General features: G+C 32.1%; 1 protein-coding gene across 1 annotated transcript in view; it reads right to left on the bottom strand.

Annotated features, from left to right (window-relative positions):
• Window positions 1–6,288: 6,288 nt before the first annotated feature.
• The window catches only part of LOC130449066 (regulating synaptic membrane exocytosis protein 2), a 69,285-nt gene continuing 55,498 nt past the window's right edge, over window positions 6,289–20,075 (bottom strand). Inside the window, exons 16-19 of the mRNA XM_056786719.1 lie at window positions 18,269–18,486; window positions 15,650–15,789; window positions 14,037–14,171; window positions 6,289–10,473 (exon numbers count right to left, since the gene is read on the bottom strand). Of these exons, the coding sequence (XP_056642697.1) occupies window positions 10,471–10,473; window positions 14,037–14,171; window positions 15,650–15,789; window positions 18,269–18,486 (496 nt within the window). The 3' untranslated portion in view covers window positions 6,289–10,470. The remainder of the gene's footprint in view (window positions 10,474–14,036; window positions 14,172–15,649; window positions 15,790–18,268; window positions 18,487–20,075) is intronic.

Consider the following 20,075-nt stretch of genomic DNA (forward strand, 5'->3'; position numbering starts at 1 on the left):
TTGGCAAATGTATGTCAATCAAACTGCGTGCTACAATGGACGAGGCGGTTCAAAAAAGGAGGTGAAGCAGTAAAAAATGATCCACGTGGAAGAGTTCGTACGTCAACTGTAAACGTGTAAACTTATCACCAAGTAAATGCAAACAGTGATCTGTAAAAACTTGTTATATCACTTCCAAAGCTGCAGCATAAGCTGGATGAATCAGATAATTACTGAATATGACCCCAAGATATTTAAATTCAGATAATAATGGGGGTAAAAATGGATGGATTTCCGAATGGCGACTGAAGGTAATTTTGATCGCATATTTTTCGACGTACACAGCATAGTCCATTGTGAATATATTCCTGCCGACCAAATAATGATTGGACAGTTTTATATCAGTGTTCTGGAGCAGAAAATGGACCAGGCAGAGATCTTGCACCAAAACGCACCGGTCTCATTGAATGTTCAAGGATGCTGGTGGTTCTAGATCTGTTAACTAACAGATTATTACCAAGGAAGTTTTTAATCATGGGTGCAACTATGGAATCGTCATATAGAAGCGAAAGTTCAACTATGTGTGCTTGCTTGAGATTAAGTTCGTCTACACTCGAAGCTACTTGAAACTAACAAGTAGCTACGAAGACCAGCTAGTGATTCGCCTCAATAGTTAGTTTGAAATAAATAAATCCGTGTGTAAATGGCCTAACACTTCATATTGTATTGCGTTGTTTGTGATAATTTTTTCAAAAAGTGTTCTCGAGGCATTTTTAGCCTCTTTATAGGAATAATAAGCTTCGTTTCATACATTTTCTGATGTTCTGAAGTGTATTCAATCGTCACGTAAATCTAAAAAAGCATATTTACATTTAAGAGGTATGAAATTGAATAATGGACATTGAAATTATGAATAATTATTGGTATTGAAGAATTAGTGATGTAAATAGTGAAAGAATTGAAAATTATGAAGAAATTTCAACAGAAAAGAGAAGAAACTGCAGAAAGGACTAACCCCGCAATAAAATTATTGAATTTAATAATAAAAATACTCATTTATTTTGAAAAATATGATTTTAAATGCGTAATATGATTTAATTGTGAAAAATAGATCATGGCTATGATTTTTATTAAGAATTTTTTTTAAAGGGTATTTGTAAAAGACTTTTCCAAGCGTTAATTAAAAGCAGCTATATCTATATATGTTGAATTAACATTTTGCGCTAGATTTAAATAAAAAAACAACTTTTTTATACTTATCTTTAAAATGTACAAAGCTGTTATAATATTATGTACAATATATTCGTAAATGTAATAAATACAAATCAAAAGCACAATTTTTGCAAGAATACATTTTTTTTATCTGGTTTACTTCATAAAACTCTTGAAATCATTTTTCTATTTTTCGTAGTCTCAATGAATGGACAAATCATCATTTGAAATTTCAAAATTAAATTAATCAATCAATCAATAAGTCCGTGTGTCTGACTCAAAGATGGCGCTGCTAATGTCAAATCCATATGACGTTTACGAAGTACCAACTTTCATAAGATTATGTGTCAAATTTCATGACATTTCGATTAGTAAGAAATAAATGACAGTCATTGAAGTGAAGTTACTTTTGTTATTTTTAATACAATGGATTTAAAAAGTTTCGTGTGTTGATTTATCATTGCTTCTTGATGAAAAAAGAAAAAAGTTACAGCCATTTAAGTGAAGCTACTTTTCTATTTCGATAATATTGATTCAACGCCTGTATATTGTATCATTTGTTTAGATGTTGGCGAAACTTTCTTGATGGAAAAAAGGACAATAAAGAAAGTGTCGGTCTCCCAGTTTTTTGCTACTAAACCTCAAAAACTCACTTCTTATGTTTTTGACATAATTTTGAACAGAACAGAAATTTCCTTAAAAGAAAAGATTTGCAAGATAAAAAGAAAATTGAACTGGAAATCAATCAAAAACTGTGTTTTTGTCAAGTGAATTTGGAGAACCAGATTCACCATGATGTGCAGAATTCGTCTAGGTGTATGTGCGGGGAGGTTGGTAGAGACAAAGACAATTAGAATGCAGCAGAATCGAAAGTGACATTAGATACAAATTTTAGTAGTATGCTTACTTGCTTGATCAGCGGCAGCTCTGTTTTAAGTTTGGGATGCATGCTGTTTAATCCAACTGCTACGCCAAAATTTGCTTTTGTAAAGAAAACAAACTGTAAAATTTGATAATTTCAGTGTCAGAATGAAGGTATTCGCAACTCTGGACAGTTAAATCACATTATACAAATTTGAACTTGGCTGGATAATCTACGGATTGAGTCCATCACCACTAAGAAGAAGAAGAAAAAAAAGAAGATTAAAAAACTCGTCAGCTCAATTTTAAAGACTGTTCTTTCTATTTATAAGGATATGTGGTGTAATACTTATAAAAAAAATTCATAAACGACATTATTCGAAATGGCATAATATTTTTTTTATAAAATCAATTCAGGTTAGGAGTTCTACTCTAGTTTTTGTTAGATAATTTGAAAAAAAAGGAATTTTATCAAACTGTTTTATGAAATAATCAGAATAAAGTGAATAATCATTCACGTTCTAAATTCAAACGGAAGTTTTCGATTATAATAGTGATAACCAAGAGTTTTTTTAATCACACTATATCTAATTCCTGGAAATATATATTTTAAATTAATAATAATAATAATAATAACAACTTCATATCTTCTAAAATAATACGGTACATGAAACAAGAGAAACATAACAACTTCACATTTACCATATTATTTACAAAATTTGTGTACAGAGTGTCTTAAAAATCACTATTAATTTAAATATAAACATGAACTAATTTCAAGTCGAGAATTTGCGTGTTTGAAATCGAAATCCCTTAAAGAACTCAATTCAACTAGAAATCAAGTAACAAAATTCCAAAGATTAAAGACTTCCTTCATTAGAAGACCCTTCGAAACGTGCGTTTTGGTTAGATTACCTCCCAACTTAACAAGGTCCGCGTCACCATAAGCAGTGAAGTTTTGAATTAATCGACAGTTTGGAAAGCACACGTCGTAAGAGGTAATGGTTAAATAGGTTAACATTACAGAAAAAAAAATAATAATGAGCAGCTGGAAATTCAGGAAAACGTGAATAGGAGATGTATATATGCATATTGGGATTATATTGTCATGTACATTGCGTCCCAAAGGATCTATTGCCTGGTCTAGATACCAGAGATCTTCCTCATACGTTTCCTGGTCTAATGTTGTGCAGTCTTCTACACTTCGAGAGAACGTGGACAGAGTTTTCATCTTCTAGGCAACAGAATCTGCAGGTTACACTATCTGCTAAACCTAGCAGATTCAGGTATCCATCGAAGCAACAGCACCAAGCAAGATTCCTCTTGGTATCAGTACATTGTTCTCACCAGGGGTTAATACATTCAATAGATTCTTCCTGAGTATAGTTTCCTGGAGTTTCTTTGCAAATTTGAGGTAACTGAAAAAGCGAAGGAAGATTCAGGACAAAAGTGAATAGGAGATGTATATATGCAGGTTGTGATTATTTTTTCTTGTACATCGCATCCCAAAGGATCTATTGCCTGCTCTAGCTACTAGATGTAGAATGTTGTGCAGTCTTCTACACTTCGAGAGAACGTGGACAGAGTTTTCATCTTCTAGGCAACAGAATCTGCAGGTTACACTATCTGCTAAACCTAGCAGCTTCAGGTATCCATCGAAGCAACAGCACCAAGCAAGATTCCTCTTGGTATCAGTACATTGTTCTCACCAGGGGTTAATACATTCAATAGATTCTTCCTGAGTATAGTTTCCTGGAGTTTTTTTGCAAATTTGAGGTAACTGAAAAAGCGAAGGAAGATTCAGGACAAAAGTGAATAGGAGATGTATATATGCAGGTTGTGATTATTTTGTCTTGTACAACGCATCCCAAAGGATCTATTGCCCTGCTCTAGCTACTAGATATCTTCGTCATACGTTTCCTGGTCTAATGTTGTGCAGTCTTCTACACTTCGAGAGAACGTGGACAGAGTTTTCATCGCCTAGGCAACAGAATCTGCAGGTTACACTATCTGCTAAACCTAGCAGATTCAGGTATCCATCGAAGCAACAGCACCAAGCAAGATTCCTCTTGGTATCAGTACATTGTTCTCACCAGGGGTTAATACATTCAATAGATTCTTCCTGAGTATAGTTTCCTGGAGTTTCTTTGTAAATTTGAGATAACTGAAAAAGCGAAGAAAGATTCAGGACAAAAGTGAATAGGAAACCTATCGTCTTCATAAGTCTTTTGTGGAGGCAATGAACCAATAAATGCTATGTTACTGAAAGTGAGAAGTAAATTAGTCGAATTTATAGAATTTGATTACATAGATGACATATTTCACTTTAATTTTGACAAATAGATGATCGAGTTTTAGAAGTTTGGTTGGTTCGATACGTTTTTTACAAAAACAGTGGAAATGTATTGTGATTTAAGAAACACTCTGTATATATTAATAAATAGAACACTCAAATGTTGACAATGAAAGATTTCTTTTTCTTAAAAAATTCGACATACTTTCAACTCGATGTTCTGTACAATATATAAAGATAATAGTAGAAACAACTGAAGTAATTCATAAAAACCCACAAGAAAATATGTTAATTGGCAAAAAATCTTATCACTTCCTTAAATGAGCTAGAGAAAATTGGAAGGTTGAAATATGATTAGCAGTTAATTGATTTATTTCAGTATAAAACATTTATTAGCTTGAGCTCGTTGAAGAACTTTTTCTTTTTCAGTGCAATTGTAGTGAAATTAATTGAGTTTTATCTTGAATAATTTGATCCAAAGTAATTATTTTACAGACTATTTAATAGCTACACGGTATTATCTTGTTAATTATCCAGATTCACAATATTTTTTCGAGTTATTATGATGCTTTCTCTAATTAAGAGTCGATTAAATTGAACCAAACCACTATCTGTTAATCTTTCTTTCCCTATCTTTCTTATTTTGTCATCTCGTCATTCTTTCCTTGTATCTTCGTATTTTATTTTGACTTCTGTATCATGGCTATCAAATAACGAGACTTATGATATAAAAGATATAACTTTCATTATACATTTCTTATCTTTTCCCAACACCACTTTTTTATTGCTCGAAATAGTGCAGGAAGTCTTCCTGTCAGTCACTGCTTCAACAGACTTAATTCTTTTACGTTTCAATGAAGATTTGATCTTAGAAACGAGGTAAAAGTCGCACGGTGCCAGATCCGGCGATTAGGTGGTGAAATAAAATTTCACACACAGTTTTCGCATGTTGAAATTGTCATGTAGAATTTGCCGCCACACATTATTTGTCAATCAAACAAGATTATTTTCTTTGTGTATCATCTTCATTGTCATTTTGAACAAGAATTCATCGCCATACTGTAATATAAGTTTCAGTAGCAGTTTTTTCAAGTGTCTTGTGAAATTTCATGACAATCCGTTGCACAAAACGACTGCGTGTATACAAACGAAGGCAGCGGCTACACTGGTTTGACTACAGTCACAGCAGACATCGCATTCGAAACAGTAGGCTTCAGGAGGCTAAGCAGATGACAGTCGTTAACCTTTTGGACATGCTTACTAGTCTTTTTACTTAATAGCTACACCTCGTTATTGTATATCTCGTCGACATTCCATTACTAAATTATTTCCCTTAGGTATGAACATGATTGGTGGTAGATGTCATTTATAGCTTTGATAAAAATCCCCAAGCAACTACTTGAGAATTTACAACGTAATTTTATTGTACTATAACTTTTTTAAAATGTTCAATAGAACATGACCTGGACGTAAATTTGTTCTTCCGTTTATGGTTTTTCGAGATGAATACCGTCAAAAGTTTATTAATAACAATGTTTCGCACTACAAGACAAAAATTAATCTGTGTGAAAGTTCTTTTCGTAACTAATTGAACAGTTTATATTATAAAATAACTGCTGATTTCAATTATTATTATTATTATTATCTAAAAGCGTTTTCCAGGTAAGCTTATTATTTGTGTAAGCTCGCCGGTTAATGTAATCGACTCTTAACTGAGCTGGAGGTAATGATGGCTGATACACAAATCGAATTGCCTTTGTTATTAACTTTTTCTTATTGATTTGTACGAATTTGTTCAACGAAAATGTTATTTTGAAAAACTAAATTTCCCGTCAGAATAAAATCGCTCGTTTTGTCTAAAATTTCGAGCTTATTTGTGATTCGTTCGGGTGCGTATAATGTCTTCTTATTAAAAATAATATGATTAACATTACTTATTTTTTTTTTCTGGATCGGAGGATATTTTTTTTTATTTTTCTTTAAAAGCTTGGGGAATTCGAACAGCCAACATAATATTATTATCACATGCAGTTCAACAATTTAAGTATATCTATATGTTACATTAAAGGTTTCATATACAATTCTATGTCATTTTGTTAAATATATATTTTACATAATCATCAACATTACCTTAAGTCCTCGTATATGTTCCAAGTAATAAAGCGAGTTCAATTCCAATGAAGCATTTTTTTTTTAAATAAAGCGACTGTGATGATTCGTATGAAATTTTTGTATTAATTTTTCAATAATATTCAGAAGTATTCAGTCTTATTACAGACATTAACAATAAATTAATTAAATAGGGGGGCCAAATAAAACAGTCCACCACGATATTCGACATTATTAAGTACAGTAGATTGAGATTTTGGGGTGAAAACAGTTTGGCATAAATTATTTGACCAAAAATTGCTGCTTGAAGTTTGAATTTAAAATTAAAAATTGATTTTTTCTATTATAATTTGAATACAGGACGAAATTTTTCATACCGAATAAAAATTTATTAAATTTCCTACAAAAAAGAAGTTTTATCCTTTTCGCGTATAATTAATTTTCTAATAAATCGCGATTGAAAACAGGCTTTTTAATAACTTCACCAAAATCTGTTTTGCCTGTCGAGACCTCCAGCTCATTTCCCAATAAATTTTTTTCGAAAATCCACCGCAGTACAGGTTAATTAATATTGAAACAAACGAAAGAGCAGAATAAAGATATCTGGTTGAATTTTATAGAGTTTGAAAAAGCATTTGACTCGATCAATAGAGAAAAATATTGTTTAATACTGTGATAGATTGGATAATCAGCAGATAATCTGGAGCCTGTTTGGGAATTGGAGGATTTGAGGCGAAAAATTCCGTAGTAGATGACGTGAAAATAATGCTGACGCATGAGAAAAACTTATAGGTTATAGGCCTTACTTGCTGGAGCTAATCTAATTATGCATTTCATATGAAAAATAAAGATTTTTGTAAGTTTCAAGCTCTCGGTCTAATTTTTCAGAATGGGCATCACTAAAAACACGTTTTGTTTTGTTGCTCAATTTGAAATTTTTTGGTTCTTTCAGATTTTTCGTTTCCAAACTTTGGAGAATAAACTGTAGGCTTGAGAAACATAATGCATTTGTTGCTTTTCAACTAAAGAAAGTTTGGAATAAATATTTTTGTAAATTTCAAGCTCTCGGTCTAATTGGGCATCACCAAAAATACGTTTTGTTTTATTGCTCAATTTGAAATTTTTTTGTTCTTCCAGATTTTTCGTTTCAAAATGTGGGAGAATAAACTGTAGACCTAAGAAAGTTTGGAAGCCTCACATCCCGGGTTTCAATCTCGTTTTGTGAGAAAAGGACTAATTGTACGCAAAAAGTGCAAGAGATATTTTTTGTAGAAAATTTAATAAACTTTCAATTTCTTGAGAAAGTTTTGAGTTTAAAGTTTCGGTATTCAAATTATAATAAAGAAATGAATTCTCTTATTTTAAACTAAAAATTTTTTTGTCCTGCGCTAACCCTTTTTCAGTTTTTCTCTCCAAATGCATCTTATTAAGAAAATGTTTGCCAATTTTCACTCAACCGGCTATTTTTTGCCTTTGAATAATTTAAAATCCGCCAAAGAAAGTACAAAATATTACACACTATTAATAAAGTTATGAACAAAAATTGTGTGATAGTTTTTTTCAAAATAACACAAAATAACCAAAAGCAAGACTAAAAACACTGGCTACATGAATGTAGTTTTCAATTATGAATAATGAATTACTAATAATCATATAAAATGTCTACATGTCAGCTTGATACTTCACTTTTTGAAAATAAAGTCAAAATGATATTCTCAAAACGTGTACATTGTACATACCATAAAATCTTGAAAAATGTGTTACTTTCACTAAATATTTTAATACAAAAATTTCAGATCAGAAACTATCAGATTGTTCTTATTTGGTCGCTTTAAACGTTTACAGATTGTCCAGAATAAATTATTTTTTTTTTTTGAAAAATTATGCTTATAAATTTCGAAAAAGACTGCTAATACTGATAAACTTTGGCGATAATAAGATCAACAGGATCTTTTATATTTTTGAACTTAATACTATTTCGTTGAACTGATTTTATCATAGATATTGATTCTATTAATATCATTAATTAATCCAATACGACCAAGTTAGATGCTATATACATATAAATAAATCTAAATGTTGTTGCTTTTAGGTTTCTTCCGTTTACAAATTAGTTTTTTTTAAAGAAAGACGAAACGTCAAAATCCAAACATTTAGAAGCATCAATACATCAAAAGGTCCAAGAAATAAGAAATTTACATGAAGAAATTCTCATAAGTTCCTGTCTTTAGCTGCATGTGTGTTTTTGGTTTACGTCTTGCAGGGTCCTTTCGCTCATAACTAGATCAGGACAATTATAGACCAGAAACTGCTTTAATACATAAATTCCAAAGAGAATATTAAATAACTGCGTATTTATATAGGTAAAGGATAAGTTACAAGGGAAAAAATAAATAATCTAGCATGGTAACAACAGTTTTCACTCAATTTTACTATAAAATTGAAAATTACTATGAATTTAACGTTAAGATGCGTTGATTATTAAATATTTTGGTAATAGTACCATTACAAGTTCGAAAAACATTTCAATTTCACAGCTAAAATCTATTTATCGGAGAAAAATAATAAACCAACACAATGATCAGTATGTAATCAGCACGAGAACATCCCGGACGAAATACGGGTCGTTGTTGGTCCACCACAAATGAAAAACTGCGCGGGACGGGCGAGCGCCGTATCTCTGAAGAAACCGTTAGATAAGATGATGAAATTGTTGACATTAGCTATACTCCTCCTGTGAAATGTGAAAAATGATGACAAGACCGTTGAAGTTGCTTCTAAAAAGACAAAGTTTTTGGCAGTATCTTCTTAAAGTGACTACACTCAAATTTTTCCTGAAGCTATTAGAGAATTACACTTGATTTGGGGAAAAACTATATTGAGCATGTCCAGGAACAGTTTGAAGCCAAAATGTAGAATATAAACATTGTCACTGGTATGCAAATGCAGATATAGACGTTTATATTTAATATTTTTGTAATAATAATTGTATATGATTATTTATGGATGGTATTCACAAAACTACAAAGAAACGACACGCTAAGACTCCATGGAGAGATCATTGAACGAGTGTCATCTCTAAGATACCAACACGACGAAAAACTCGAAATCAGATCAAGAATCGAGCAAGCGCGGAAAACTTTGAACAACATGAGGACACTTCTAGCAAATCGCAACCTCAGCTTGGAGCTCCGGACCAGAAAGCTTCTTCTGGACTGATGCGAATTGGTTGGACCATGGATGCGGCCACAAAGATGAACATTGATGCGTTCGAAATGTACGAATGATGCGGATATCTTGGACGAAACATAAGACAAACATAGAGGTCCTACAGCACTCACGACAATCAAGGCGCAGATGACTCGGACAGACGTCTACAGAAATTTTCTTTCAGAGCTGCGGTTTCTCGTGCGACAATAGCCATTTGTATCGCAAACTTCCGAAGCGAATCAGCGTCGTAAGAAGAAGAATTATTATTTATAATTAATATTGTTAATCTGTAAATTATTTCTTAAGTGCCAAGTGCGGTCCTGACGTTTAAACCCTGATCACGTGCTCTATGCGTGAAAATGTTTTAGTTTACTAGTTTTCTTCGACAAATAGACTTGAAATTGAAATATGGCAGTCTAGTTGAGAATAGAAAGTTTTTAAAGACAATAATCAGAGTATTTCGTTGTTATATAGCATAAAAATAGTGAATATATCTTGATAATTGAAGATTTAATCTTGTGTATTTTCTGGACAATCTGGGTATATAATTCATACTTAGTTATGATTTCCTGTGACACTATTTGACACTATTATATTAGAGCTGTGCGCGTATCTACACTGTTCATTTCGGTTACACTAATCTGGATCTATTTCGGCTTTTTTCTACACTACGTTTTCTTTCATATTTTTTTCAGTTTTGTTTACTCACAAAGTAGCGTGTAAAGGTGTTTAATTCGTAGCGTCTTTTAAGCACTTTTGAAAAATTGTTAATCCTTATCTATATAAAAAATGAAGGATGATTCTTCTCACTGAAAATAAGAAAAATATTATACAATTTATAAACAATATTGGACGAAGAAGTTTTTTCAATTTTTTTTTTTTTGTAAAACAAGCGTCTCCCCGTAGCAAAGCAACACAACGATTATGCAAATAGTGAAGGGAAGATAATTACAAATAAAATATTAACATTTCCTTATTTATATATTATACAAGTTTTAATGGAATTGCATTTACCATAAGAAATTTTTAATAAATGGTGTTTAGCAGTAACTTAATGAGATTGAACCAAAGAAATTTGCTTAAGGCTTGTTACGTGCTTAACAAAATCTATTATATATCTCCAAGTTATGTATTTAGGTCTTATTCGGAATAGAAAGTAAAATGTAGTATTGAGAAACTACAATTTGATTACGAGGTGTGATCGAAAAACGCTTAGATATTTACTATTACACATAATTCATGTACAACGTCATTTCTTGTACTGTTTCGGAAATATCAAATGTTTTCTGATTTATTACAAAAGTTTCGTTAGAGTCACATCAATATAAAAAGTAATTTCATACGTTAATGGCACTTCAAATGTCTAAGAGACACTTGGATTCGCTTAACTATGACGTTGGTTCCCATTAAGAGCGGTCAGTATACAATAAATCTTAACGAATACAAAAAGGAGGTTGAAATAAGGGAAACTTTGTATCACTTAACTATAGATCCCGATAATTCCCATCAGAAATGGTGAGAGAAATTCACTCGCTGAAATAAGTCTACAGATAATAACTCTTGTACGTTTTGGGCACAAGTACTAGATGATGGCCATCTTTTAGACCTCTTTTTGATTTCCTACTTTTCCTTATACAAAACTAATTAAAAAACAGTTGGCGTTACATAAAACTTTGTTTGAATAATAACCTGGATGTTTGTTTCTATAATGGCTTTCAACAAAGTTATCAGGGTTTGTTTTCCCGTACAGAAGCAATCCCATAATGGCGAAAAAATGAGAAAGCAATCTAACATTATGGATTTCGATTTAGTTTCGATTGTTGTTGTAGAGAATCCATCAAACTTTCATTGTATAACTGTATCCAACGCATAATCAGAAGTGCATTTTCTTATACTAAATTTTTCTACCTTCCGTCAACATTTTTTCGGTAAATTATTTTTTTTTCCTCAAATGCATCTTGTCTATCAAATTTGTACCAATTTTCAGCATGTTACAACACTTTTTAACCCTAAAATTTCATTTCATTGTACAGGGTCATTCACGACGAGCTGTATCGATATGTATGGCAAAGTACTGCGACTAGTGTTTCTGAAACTTCCGGTTATACCGGAAGTGGATCCAAACTTCGTTATTTTAAATCAAATGCTACGGTTTTTATAAAATTTTTATAATCTACGCAAAATTTCAATATAACTTTATATAAGGCATCGTATGCCAAAAGTCCACCATTTTTTAATTATTTCACATTTTCGAAATTTTTGGTTACACGCAGCCCTCGATTAAAAAAATTATATTTCTAAGTTTAAGTGCGTCAGTTCTAATATTTTTGGGATTTGGACAAATAACATTTTCAGCTTTCAAAATCTGTGAAAACAATTTATATAGGGTGTTCAGAAAATGGTGCCGAATTTCGTTATATAAAAACTTCTAAAACTTAATTTTTTCAAACGGCAACCCCTATTTTTCTCTTCGCCATTGGATTCTACGCTTTAAATTGAGGGGACTTCGTTAGTAAATTCATATATCTCAAATTAACGGTTTTTGTAGAAACTTTTCAATTGTCGGTTGTCTAGAGGCGACCAAAAAAAAAACAAAAACTTACATATCAACAAACAAACAAACTATGAAAACAGATTGACGTTTGCCAAAGTATTCATCATGACCCGCTTAGGATTTATTAATATAAATTATTCCATTTTGCTGGTAATATACAGGGAATATGATAGGGTTCATCCAAACAATATTTTTCAGGCATCTCCAAATGTGTTGAAGAAGTTTCCATGAATAGTTATTTCCGCGGTATTTAAACTGACTCACTTGATCGATAGCTTTGGAGTCGATATCCAACTTACGACGTATTGGTTCTCCAGAAGTCACTGGACATTTGGTCTTTTCGGTATTGATGATTCAGTATTGGTGATAACGACAAAATAGTCTGCCTAGCAGATCGAGAATGATTATATCCCCTTCCTCTCAATATTTAAGACATTATTCAATCTCACTATGTCGAAAGCTTTAGTCATATCGACAAAGCATTTATAATGATATATAGGGGTTTATTCTCAAAGCTTGTTAGCACTCAAGCTACGTTTTCCAAGCATGTCTTTTGGGGCACTTCCTGTTGCTTTCGGCAAAATTTGTATCTGGTTGGCAGAAATTCCACGTAATGATTAAAAGGCAGCTTATACGAATAAGAGTAGGCGTGAAGATCATTTTCAGGCTTTCCAGTGCGATGTCGAGTTACAGGCTGAGAGGTTATAAGACCTTGACCTTGGAATAATCACTTTTCGTTCTTCGACTTCCTTTTTTCTAGATTGTTTAAATTTACTACGACTTTCATTAAATTTATCGCACACCAGAACATTGTTATGTTAATGTTTTCTTTTTCCTGTGGTCTTCATGTGTAATTTGTTTTTTTCACGTTTTCCAAATTTACAGAACAACGACAACAGTTTTCTTTAGAAACTAATTTGACAGATTTATGTGAAATTTTGTCAGAAACATGGCACAACCACAATTTAAATATCGTAGTCTTATGTAGTTTATGCAAAATTTTGCTGAACCTTTTGTTGTCTGGAAATATCCGGACGCAATTTTGAAATTGCCACCAAAAAAAAAAAGGAAGCGCTTTGTAACCAAAGTTGACGCTCCTCTAACCTGACCCTTGTAGCCCACGATGCCCATATCTTGACGAATTTTCCTATTCAATCGGAGGATTCTTGGTTCATTCACCTAGACTTTTAAGAAACCCCCATAAGAAAAAACTATTAAAGACATCAGTGGCTGCCCGTGTCGATTTTTTCAAGTTTTTACCGCACGATTTAATCAAATTTAACCTTTGAGACTGATTATTATAGTGTAATTGGTAATACACTCTATTAATGACATAGGAAGCATTGTTTTTGTATAATTATTTAACAAAAATCCATGACTTGATTTCCAAAAAACAAGACACCACCACAATCCCTCTCCTAACGCAGTACATACGCTAGACCAGTTAACAAAAGTGGAAAAATTCATAGGTGTCCCTGTATTATCAAATTTTTTGATTTTTTTTTTTTAATTTAAATAATCAATTTTCTCGATCAATTCCAAAGGAAATGTTAATATTAGTATAAGCATTCGGAAAGGCTAATATTGAATCCTACCTATTCATGTTGTGGAGGATACCATCGGTGAAAACTTTTGTGATTAAATGACATGAAAAAGGTGCTAAAGGTTAGTAGTGGAAACGAGCAAAAAAACAAAATAACGTGTTTTCACTCATGTGGTAATGAGTGACGAAGGGTGTAATTTAGGTTATAATTTGATAGAATCAAGACTAGCCGAAGATCCGCGACTAGATAGACCTATAGAGGGTGCGCCACTAACCAGGGAAGTCGTTCCGAATAATTTGTACCAGCCTTCGACGATATTTTTCAAATTTAAGTCGTCGAGCATTATTTGGGCCACACCCATGAAGATTTTCTTTCCTTCTAATCTACCGTAGTCACCCCATACCGTCACCTGAAACATCAAAAGCAATCATTTACATTCTATTATCGATGGATCATTAATATTTTTTGTTATAACTCCAATTATTTCATTAGTTTCATCTGCATGTTTGCCACTAACTCTTTGGCATCGATTTGTTCATCAGTTAAACTATCCTGGAAACGCGTGGGGAGCAATAGTGCTTGTTAAGGGGTGAGGGAGCTAGAACTTTTGTTTGTACTTACAGTAATTGTGATAAAGACAAATTTTTTTGATTTAAAAGTTGATTATGAGGTATAAATACACGTGACTACGTACAATAGGGCAACAATTACCTTATCACGAACAGGGAAGTTACCCCTCAAACAATATTAGATGTTAAAACTTCCAACGCCAATTCTGGAAGCGATCATGAGTTTGTACTTTGGAAAATGAGAATAGAGATAACTAAGGCTTCAAAACCTTCGGTACACTTTTGTAAGTTTTGGACCAATCGCAGGTTTTTTAGTAGTCAGGTTATTTTCCTTCGTATTACGGTCCACAGACTATTCCTCACGGAACTGTCGTTATCTTTGAACTGTATTAATATGAGCGGTTATAAATCGCCTTCTGTCTGTTCCAGGTCGATTACGAAAGGATACAATCTCCAAATAACGCTGGTAAACTCTTCGAATCGCTGCGCGGGTCATATCCGATTTGCTAGCAACAGTTCTCTGACCAAGTGAATTTTCGATCGAAGCAATAACTTTGGCGGCTTTTTGTGGTGTTGAGACCGGTCCTACTTGAAATTCCATCACGGAAACATTTTTTCAGAACGCGCAATCAGTTTATAAATCGCTATCAACACCATCTAGTGTATGAAACGGAATAGTTTATAAACTAGTTATTACCAACGAAATCGAAATAAATTTTGTAACGCAGTGACTTTTCTATTTATTTCAAACGTAAACAAATAGTATACAAATTAATAGTAACTGATTTATCGCATTCGAAGTTTGTGATAATTCCAATATCATTACCATCATTTACTTTTTGAAGGTCTATGTTATTATTACATAATGCAAAATTACAATGTCGGGATATCCTAATATTAATTGTTTTGTTCATTATTTAACTAACAGAATAATGTAATAACGCGTTATAACAAACAATGATCCATTTATAATTATAAACATTCCTCCGTATAATTTAGATGGATGGTTATGTCCTCAGGTCAAAAATTTTCTACTGGACTTCTTCGACTATGACAGGAAGTGTTATCCATTATAATGATAGATTAGACCCGTTGCAAGATGTTCAAACATCACGTTCACATGTTTCTTTTTTGTCTTTGTGTGTTTCAAGACTGCTTTTGACTGTGTAATATACGAAACGCATCCTTCACTGAGAGATTCAATACTTCATTTCACGTCAATGATTTCTTCTTATATAGTTCAGAAAGGAGTATTTTATAAGTCTTTTATGTGTGAATAGAACTTGGATTATGAAATGAACGAATCATTGGTACTCACTTGCAATATACAGCCTTGAGTATTTTCCTTAAAAGCTAACTGTTGTTGGTACCAAGGATCTAAGGTCCTCCTTGCAGTAGTTGTTTTCGCTTTCGCTATACATTTTTTACCATTAACTAAGTATACTTTCACATAAGGAGCTGAAAAGTGAAAGAAAACATTATTGATATTAATGATACAGTTGTTATCGTTGCTAATGCCTTTATTATTAGCACAAGTCAACATTTGTTATTAAATAAATAATCCCTGATTGGTTGTGACTAATTCATAACAAATAAAATTTGCTTCTGGAAATTATCGAGGAACACTGGCTGATGCGCGTTTCGATAACCAAGTTATCGTCTTCAGAGACTGAAGATAAAACTTGTGTAGCGTATATTCAGTATAAATATTACAAACGGATCCAGAAATTCCAACTGAACCTACCTCAATTTATAAATATTAGCTCTACGGCTGAAACAGTAGATTTTTTTCTAAATAAGGATGTCGATCAAAAAAAAAACGTCATGGAACTATGGAACTAGATTTTTCTTGAAGAATAAATTGCCAACAATCAACATGAAATGGTTGAAATCTATAATTATCAATCGGAAAATGGTTAAAACAAATATCTGTTTTTCCATTTCCAAATTATTAGAAACTGACAATAAAGTGATTGAATCTATTAGACATTGTAATAGAATAGTTTTAACTTATACTAAACAACCAGAGTTTGATACGAAACTATTAAAAAATAATTGAAAATGATTGGAAATGGTTTGAATTAGGATCTGTTGAGACACTGCCGAGAAATTGTTAAAATTAGTAAAAAAAAATTGCCGAAATTAGTAATAAACCGTCAATAAATGGTACAAATCAATGAGATATTGTCAAAAAATGGTTCAAACTTGACAAGCAATAGGTTTTGATAGACGAAAAATGACAGAAAATGGTTTGAATCAGGATCTGTTAGGACACTGATAAGAAAATATTAAAATTAGTAAGAAAATTGCTGAAATTGGTAATAAACTGTCAATAAATGGTACAAATCAATGAGATATTGTCAGAAAATGGTTTAAATTTCACAAGCAACAGGTTTTGATAGACAAAAAATGACAAAAAATGTTTGAAATATATTAGAAACTGTCTGTAAATGGTTTCAATCAGGATCTGTTAAGACACCGCCAAGAAATTGTTAAAATTAGTAAAAAAATTAGTGAAATTAGTAATAAACTGTCAATAAATGGTTCAAATCAATGAGATATTGTCAAAAAATGGTTCAAACTTGACAAGCAACACGTTTTGATAGACGAAAAATGACAGAAAACGGTTGAAATGTATTAGAAACTGTCTGGAAATGGTTTGAATCGGGATCTGTTGAGACACTGCCAAGAAATTGTTAAAATTAGTAAGAAAATTGCTGAAATTAGTTATAAATTGTCAATAGATGGTTCATATCAATGAGATATTGTCAGAAAATGGTTTAAATTTGACAAGCAACACGTTTTGATAGACGAAAAATGACAGAAAACGGTTGAAATGTATTAGAAACTGTCTGGAAATGATTTCAATCACTATCTGTTAAGACACTGCCAAGAAATTGTTAAAATTAGTAAGAAAATTGCTGAAATTAGTTATAAATTGTCAATAGATGGTTCATATCAATGAGATATTGTCAGAAAATGGTTTAAATTTGACAATCAACAAGTTTTGATAGACAAAAAATGACAGAAAATGGTTTGAATCAGGATCTGTTAGGACGCTGTCAAGAAATTGTTAAAATTTGTAAGAAAATTCCAATAAATCGTTGAAATCTATTAAAAATGGTTCAAATTTCACATACACAACCAACTTGTGATCGAAAAGTATCAGGAGATGGTTGAAATCTATTAGAAACTATCAGAAAGAGGTTTAAACCAAATTTGTTCAAAAGCTGACAATACCAGAAAATGATAAAATCAGCCAAAAATTGCTAGAGTATTTTAATACAATTATGTGAAATGTTTAGCGGAATTCCTTGCATTCTCTTTGAGTTTCACATAATGTTAGGAATGAATTAATCGATTTTGAAAATCGATCATATTTTGAAGCCTCTGGCGCATACAAAATTGCAACTCATGAATCAATCTCTCCGTCAAGACTTGTTAGGAGCTTAAATTGAAGTTGATATATTCGTAAGAACAAAAAAAAAAAAAGAAAATAATGCCCAATCAAAATAAATTTTTAATATTTAGATCTGTAGGTGCTTAGATTCGTTGGATATAAGTCTAAAAGTGTCTATTCAACAGTTTATCTTTCCTCACGACTCTCACTTTAACAGTTATCCACCTCATTAAAGTCATCGAAATCATTTAAGCGTATCACCTTCGCCTTCGCCAAAATTTAAAAAGCAATCCACCCAAATTTCAAAATACAGTTTAACCCTTCTCGTTCGCCATTTTTGAGACCTGAAATTGATCTAAAAACTTTTATTGTTATTAATAAAAAATAAAACCATAAACATGTAAATCTACTGAAGGCAAATAATCAGTAATAGATTTTTATTCAGTATCCGTACAATCAACAAGAATTAGTCGCTGTTAAATATCATAAGAATTAGTTTAATCTCAATACGTAGACGTTTTTGATGATTTTACGTACCTGGTAGAACTTTCGAACCTGGTCTGGCTTGAAGATCTCTTGCTCTAACAACTTCTACTTCCAGAAAACCCTTTTGATGACAAAGGGCTAATTGAATATCTCCTAACGAAGGTGATCCTAAAACTTGTCTTCCAACTAACTGCCCAGGACCGAGACCTTCTATAAATTCAGCCAGTTGCCCTTCTCCGGCTGCTGTTAAGCGCAACGAAGGCGACCACCTACAGAACGATAAAAAAAATTAGTAACAGGTAATTGTGTCAAAAAAAAGAACAATAAACAAGTGAGAAAACAGTTTTATAATCTCAAATTAGAGGAAAATTGGGTATAAAAAGTTGATGATTATTTTAGAAACATTGAAAAAAATAAGCTTCGGGATAGTTTTTTTGGATATCTTGACTTTTATTTCAATTGTACGAAGAGAAAAGTGAGGAACCAGAGTATGATGATTTAATGATTATTTTGGAATATGGAATCGAAAAAAGTATCAAATTATTTCGAAAATATCATCAGTAACTTGTTGGCGGCTTTGTTTGTTTCATTTGCTAAGATAATATGTTGTTAAAACAGTCAACAATATGTATCGGGTGTCAAAATTTGATTATAGTACAACAAGAAATAATTAATGAAGAAAGTGTTGTTTCATCAAGCACCAACTCACACATCCGTGATTGCGATGCCGAAAATTAATGAATTAAAGTTTGAATTGCTACCTCATTCACACTATTCGCCAGATTTAGCTCCCTTGGATTATTTTCTGTTCCCAGACTTGAACAAATGTCTCGGTGGTCAAAGATTTTCTAAAAATGAAGAGGTGATCTCGTCAGTTAATGTCTGGACCTAAAATGTGATTAAGTTGAAGAATAAATATATTTTTTCCAAAATTTTTGGGTTTTCTTTGTTTATCTAGGTACTTGTGGGACCATATACGATTCGACGGAAAACTAGTTCCTTTTGGCAAAGAAAAACTGTAAAAGTAATAATAATAATAATAATATATTGATAAATAAAATGTACAGGGTGGGAAAATAAAAACGGGCGTCGGCCATATCTCAGGAAGGGATTATATCAGAACTTAAGAATTATTTTCAGAATTTTAGGTCCACTCTACTAGTGGGCCAATTCTGCGCAGTTTTAGTCTATTCTCGTCGTTTACACATTTCTTAAGATATCTCGAAATATAAAAAAGATATCGACATGAGGTTTTCGCTGTTTTCATGTTAATATGAAGCATTAACATTTTTAATTAAATCGCTTAGAATTTATATATTTGTATTGCCCGACCAAAGCTTTTCCAAACAACAACAATTTGATCAAAATCTGCAAAGCAGAGCCGGACTTACAGGCATTTTTTCATTACAAATTTCCCACTTTCCCCCAACCCTTATTTGAAAAAAATATACTAAAATAAATGAATGAATGAATGAATGAAAAATACGCGGAATTTGTTGTAGAATTCGATCATCGGATATAAACCGCCAATTAATTGGGTAAATTTCAAAAGAATTTGCTTTTTTAATTTCATACCAACAGGGCTGATAGTATTTTGATAAAAAGTAGAAGTAATTGGAGGATTTCATAGAAAAATACACTGTATAATAAAAAAGATGTTTTAGTCACTTGTCTATTGTTCGTCTATACACACAGCAGTTGATTAAACGATATACCAACATGTGCACCGTATCATGATTCGATCTTAGCCCTCCTTATCATCAAATTATTGTCTACTACGGTCTTCAATACTTTCTAAGACAACTCAGTCGAATTAAGTTTACTATTGCTGCTAAAATGAACTGAACTTTTAACTTGA

This window comes from Diorhabda sublineata, chromosome 9 (genome assembly GCF_026230105.1).
Source record: "Diorhabda sublineata isolate icDioSubl1.1 chromosome 9, icDioSubl1.1, whole genome shotgun sequence".
Taxonomy (NCBI): domain Eukaryota; kingdom Metazoa; phylum Arthropoda; class Insecta; order Coleoptera; family Chrysomelidae; genus Diorhabda; species Diorhabda sublineata.